General features: G+C 49.2%; 1 protein-coding gene across 1 annotated transcript in view; it reads right to left on the bottom strand.

Annotated features, from left to right (window-relative positions):
* Positions 1-17: 17 nt before the first annotated feature.
* Positions 18-6,115, bottom strand: part of M1AP (meiosis 1 associated protein) — a 103,196-nt gene continuing 97,098 nt past the window's right edge. Inside the window, exons 8-11 of the mRNA XM_050754331.1 lie at positions 4,459-4,665; positions 2,632-2,772; positions 2,171-2,182; positions 18-1,336 (exon numbers count right to left, since the gene is read on the bottom strand). Coding sequence (XP_050610288.1) covers positions 1,178-1,336; positions 2,171-2,182; positions 2,632-2,772; positions 4,459-4,665 — 519 coding nt within the window. The 3' untranslated portion in view covers positions 18-1,177. The remainder of the gene's footprint in view (positions 1,337-2,170; positions 2,183-2,631; positions 2,773-4,458; positions 4,666-6,115) is intronic.

Below are 6,115 nucleotides of genomic sequence, written 5' to 3'. Positions count from 1 at the left end.
GAAGTTTATGTGTGTGAACAGAAAAAGAGGGGACACAGTGGTTGGGTTGGGTGTGGTGGGGATCAAGAGGACAACAAGGAATGTGTTGAGAGTCACGGAAAGGCGTCCAGGAAGGGAACAACAGGAGTGTGGCGGTTCAGTGCCTGGGGAGTCAAGTCAGGCTGCCCTGGGCTAGACATGAGCTCTGTGGCCCTGGGTGAGTTGTATAACATCTGCAACCCTCAGTTTCCTCTGTGTCCCTCTGTAAAATGGGAAAGCTATAATGGGCCCTACCTCACAGGGCTTTTTGTATGAAATTAGATACATTATAAGTATATAGTGTAATCTGAAGCACAGAGTGGTTTTTAAAAAAAATATTTTTTATGTAGAGATGGGGGTCTCACTGTGTTGCTCAGGTTGGTCTCGAACTGCTGGCCCCAAGTGATCATCCCACCTCAGTCTCTCAAAGTGTTGGGATAAAAGGTGTGAGCCACTGCTCCCAGCCCAGAGTAAACATTTTATAAATGGTAGCTATTATTCTGTGGATGGAGGGAGCAACAGGAAGGTTGGTACATGTAGGGAGAGAGTAACAGGAAAGGAGTAGGTCTTTTTTACACCATCCTCTCCCCTGTTCTGGGCTGTATGGCAGCCCTCCCACCCCACAACACACACACTTTGCATGTAGGTACCAAGCACTTGTCTTTTTGGAGGCTTACGCCTGGTGGTGTAGCGGGAAGGGCACAGGCTCTGCAATGAGGCCTGGATTTCAATTCTACTTGTTTTTTATGAGCTTTGAAAACCTCATCCTTGTTCCTGAGGTCCTGTTTACCAAAGGTGATCTGACCTCATCCACCTGCTTACACAGAGCTACAAGAAGAAATTCTGGGTTAGGAATGCTCCTAACAATGGTGGAAGCTTACTGGGTGTTTAATCTTCACCTGTGTAAACAGTATCAAATGATTCAAAAGAAAATGAGAGTCCTTGCTGGAGAAGGGACAGGCTCGGGTGTGTTGCTTCCCGACTTGAGGAGTGGGACAGCAGCGAAACAGAGGAGGGGAAGGCTGTTGTTTCCCAGTCAGCCCTCACTCACAGAGGCTCAGGTGGATAGAAAGCAGGTCTGACCACACACAGATAGCCATTATGTGAACCTGAGCATGGATGTAGTTAAGCTGGGCAGCTGGGCTCTGGTGCTGGTGACTTAGGGCCCTGAGGGATCTTCCTCCCACTCTGAAGGCAGAAAGAAGGCATCTGAGGAAGATTTGCTGACTGCTGGCATCTTGGAGGCTCTGCCTGGGACAGGAGTTATAGGCAGGGGGGCCACAGTGGCTCGAGCTCGGTTGGTCTGCAACTGCCCAGTCTGCAAAGAGAGCAACCAGAGTCTTCTCTGAAGATCAGAGTTTCTGAGCACCTATCCCATTCTCTGTTGGGCTTCCTGTCCTAACTCTTTCGTAAGTCCCATCCCTGGAGTGACAGCCTCAAGGCCCAGGACAGTGATCTGGAGTCCCTTGAGCCCAGCCTCCACAGTGCCTATCTCCTTGCCCAGTGTCCTACCTCTGGCAGCTTGCCCAGCAGCTAACTTGTGGTAGCCCCTGCTCCTACCTCTAGTTTGAAAATGAAATCCTGTAATTTTAGCTAAGACAAAATGACTTTTTTTTTTTTTTTTTTTTTTTTTTTTTAAGACAGGAACTTGCTCTGTTACCCAAGCTGGAGTGCAGTGGCACAATCTTGGCTCACTGCAGCCACAACCTCCTGGGCTCAAGCAATCCCCCGACCTTAGCCTCCCAGGTAGCTGGGACTACAGTGAGCACCACCACTCCCAGCTAATTTTTTGTATTTTTGTAGAGGCGAGGTTTTGCCATGTTGCCCAGGCTGGTCTCAAACTCCTGAGCTCAAGCGATCCACCTGCCTCGGCCTTCCAAAGTGCTGGAGTTATAGGCATGAGCCACCATGCCTGGCCCAAAATGAGAATTTTTCTAAAGGCTGTGTTACTAAGAAACTGAGAAAAAGTTAATAAGGGCAGAAGGAAGCCCAAATATTATATAGAACATGGGTCTCATAAAAATATTTCTCCATCCTCAATCATTCTTCCCTCTTCAACCCCAACTGTCTTCAATCCCAGTCATGGGAGTCCTCTCGAGTTACTAACCTTGGTCAGCCTCCTTTCCTCATCTATAAATGAGCAAACACGTACCTTGCAGGGATGCTGTGAGGATTAAATGAGAAAAATATATGAGCAAGCACTTATCATAAAACCTGGCAAATGACTGGTGCTCTATAAATATTAATTTCCCATCCCTTGGGCATTTCTTTTCCCACCTTTCCTTCAGCCTTTTCTTTCAGGAGGACTGTGGTCGTAGTTCCTGTGTAGCCAGTTTGCTTAATGGGACAATAGTCTGGTAAATGACTAATGAGTTATCATAAACACTACAATTAAAACACCTAAACATTATCATATGTAAATGCCCTAGCAAACAGGCCTCCCTACCCAGTAAGAGTTCTAATTTTCCCTTCCACCAGGGGTGGGATCCAGGAAGAGGGCTACTCCCTTGGATGGGGGTGGTGTTGGGATGGGGGAGGAGGGCTTTCTAGGACTCTGGGCGTGAAGGGGAGGGAGGGGAAATAAGGAAGAGGAGGGAAGGAGAGGAGTGGTACCTTTCTCGGGGCTTGGCTCTCCCAGTGTGGGTGGAGCCGCCCCTGAGGCTTGGCATAGATGTTGCTCAGGTGTGAGTACAGGTGGCTCTGAACCTGCAAGGGGTTGTAGGTGGGCTCCAGCTCCAGGCTATCCAGCATGCTCTGAGGAAAAGAAAAGAGGGGCCTTACCCAGGGAACTTGAGGTCACAGAACACAAGATGTCAGGCAGTGATCCAGAGTGTGAGGGGCTGGAGGAAGTGTGAAACCCCAGGGCTGCCATGAAGGCTGTGAAATAGATGCTGTCCCACTGGGTGTTCTGGCCTGAGGTCCAGTGCTTGTGATGTAAGGGACAGGCATGGGTAGGAGAAGTAGGAAAAACCCTAAGTGGTTAGGAACACTGAACACTCTGGCCCCAAGACGCATGTCCAGGGGTTCTGAGGGGGCTGGCGCACATGAATGCTACAAGGGATCCCCTGTGAGCACGGAGGGAGAGTGTGTCAGCGGGCTACACAGCAGGGCGGGGTGCTCACAGCCTGCAAGGCGAGTACATGGAGTTCTCAGCCTGGAGGTGAGCTGAGCTGAATGGAAAGGGAGGAGGGGATACAGGAGTACAACATTCCTGTGCAGTCAGGTTTTCCGGCCACAACATCCTGTGCCAGGAATCACTGGCCCCAAAGTGAGACGCTGAGCGGGCCATGGCCATTTGTGCCCACCTCTCTCTGTGTCTCTGTGGCCGCCAAGCCAAGAGTACAATCCCAGGCCTTGTCCTTGCTGCGTTTAAGCCAGCGAGCCAGCAGCAATGTGGTTCCAGTTCTCCCTACCCAGAGCCATCCCTCCCACCCTTAGCCTGGGGAGACTAGCAGAGCAAATGTAGAGAATCCAGATCCCAGGAGGAGGAGGAGGAGGAAAAAATGGCCTTTGCATCTACATCCATCTCGTCTCATTTTGAAGCCCTTCCTATTTTGGGCACCTACATTGGCTGCCTTTTCCTCCTTTTCTCAACAAACATAAATGAGCGCAACACAGGTATACACATATGCACACATGCAATGCAGAAAGTTAGACCCCTAAGAATACACCAGCACAGATATGCACAGGCACATCTATACCCACTGCCACCAATTTGGAGACCCAAGCGCTGACACATTCAAAAAATAAACACACAAAGACACGAAAACCCATACAAAGAATGATTTTTTGGGTCTCCTTTTACACCCTTCTCCTTTCTTTTTTCTTCTGTCTTCCGCTGTTGTCTTCTCCTTTCCTTTCCCTCCCAATGTTCTGCTCTCCCTTGTCTAACATCACAATCTCCTCTCTGGGGAGGAGGTGGGGGCAGGAGAACCAGTCTGTGCAAAGACAAAACCGACAAAACAAGTGTCCAGTGCATCCCCAGGAGCTGGAGCTGCCGGTGCTGTGGCTTCCTCCCCTGCTTCCCTGTGCCCTGGCCTGCCATCAGGCTTCTACTCTGTGATGCTCCCTTTTCTCCTTCACAGCCACCTTCCTCAGATTTCAGGTCCGTGTGCATGTCGTGAGTCCTCTAGGATGACTCTAATTCCCAGTCATCACTGATGCCAATATCCCTTTTCTCTCCCAGTTTTTTCTTCTCAAGTCTCATTTCCCTCAACCCAGCCTCCATTCTATTTCACTCCTTACCCTGCTGCCATCATCTAAGTGTTTACTTCCTTCTTCTGGCATCATTGCCTATTCTTGCTTTCTCTTCTTACTGTCTTACCACACTCCTTCCTCAGCTCCCCATCCATTCCCTCCTGGGCTCACTCCTCTCCCTCCTCCCTTTCTCAAACTCCATTCGCTTCTAGATCTGTCCCATGAGATCTGGGCTGCACTTGCCTCCACATTCTTAAGACTGTCATCACGTGGGTCCTCAGGTAGCAGGGGGAAGGTGCTGGGAAGCATCAGTTCCCGTGTGGCCACCGCCTTCACCAGCAGTGTGAGGGAGCGTGATGGCATGATCACATAGAAGGTGCTGGCAGGAATTCTCTGGCTGTGTCCTGGGCCCAGTGGTTCCCCCTTGGCTAACAGCAGCCATTCTCTTTTCTGAAACAAGGACATACAGAAATACTGGTTCATCTTTAGTCTATGGCATGATTTGAGGATCAGTCCCAATTGAAGTTTCCCTGACTTCCAGGGGTGCTGAGGGGGCAGAGCCATTTAACTTTGGCCCTGGTAGGGAGGGACTTCCTGCTTGAATCATCAATATCACGAGGTACTACTCTTCCTGCCTGGTCTGGGATATGCCAGAGAGAGTATATAAAAGGGTCAACAATGGAGAGAAAAGTTAAGAAATGCCCTGTAACTTGAAGTAGATGTTCATCCCAGAGGGGCCTACCATATTCAACACTACATGTGGACTTTTAAGAATTATAATTCTTAAAAACAGAGTCTTGAAGCCCATGGTGCGTGACTATACTCCTAGCTACTCAGGAGGGTGAGGTGGGAGGATCCCTTGAGCCTAGCAGATCAAGGCTGCAGTGAGCCATGATTGTACCACTGCACTCCAGCCTGGGTGACAGAGTGAGACCCTGTCTGTCTCAAAAGGAAAAAGAAAAAAGCAGTATCTTGAAACCAAGACTTGTATGAAGTGTTGTCTGTTGTAGAAATTCAGTTCTTCTTTTGAGGGTAATAAAGTCTGGTTTGTTAACAACTGGGATTAGAACGGGCTGACTGGGGAATATCCCTGGAATGTCCAGAGAGTGTACAAGGTAGTAAGGCCAGATGTGGTGGCTCACATCTGTAATCCCAGCATTTTGGGAGGCCAAGGCAAGAAGACCACTTGAGCCCAGGAGTTCAAGACCAGTCTGTGCAACATACCAAGACTCTACAAAAAATTAAATAAATAAAGATAGATAGATGATTGATAGATAGACAGATAGAGAGAAGGCAGTGAAAGCAGCCTGCAAAGTGGGAGGAGAAAGAGAGAGCAGGGCCGGGAGCGGTGGCACACACCTGTAATCCAGCACTTTGGGAGGCCAAGGCGGGTGGATCACCTGAGGTCAGGAGTTCTTGACCAGCCTGACTAACATGGTGAAACTCCGTCTCTACTAAATACAAAAAAATTAGCTGGGCCTGGTGGCACATGCCTGTAATCCGAGCTACTTGGGAGGCTGAGATAGGAGAATCGCTTGTACCTGGGAAGCAGAGGTTGCAGTGAGCCAAGATTGTACCATTGCACTTTAGCCTGGGCAATAAGAGCGAAACTGTCTCAAAAAATAAAAAAAACATAAATAAAGAAAGAGCAGAGGGAGAGGTGGGTGGGTGCAGGGCCCTTGAGATCATCTTAGCCGATCACAGGACAAGAAGAGTCAGGATGCTGGGGGCAGTGCCACTGTGGATGACGGGTATTATGGAACAGAGGGTGGCACTTTGCCATATGCCATGGAGATGGCAGAGGTTAGGGCATGGGTAAGAATAAGAGACAACCAGACTTCTGAGAAGATTTCGTAGGTGTATCCTTTTAAATGAGCCATGAAAATGAGGCAATTTTTTG

This window comes from Macaca thibetana, chromosome 13 (genome assembly GCF_024542745.1).
Source record: "Macaca thibetana thibetana isolate TM-01 chromosome 13, ASM2454274v1, whole genome shotgun sequence".
Classification (NCBI taxonomy): Eukaryota; Metazoa; Chordata; class Mammalia; order Primates; family Cercopithecidae; genus Macaca; species Macaca thibetana.
Note: the sequence above shows the minus strand (reverse complement) of the source record. Positions and strands in the feature narration are given on the sequence as shown.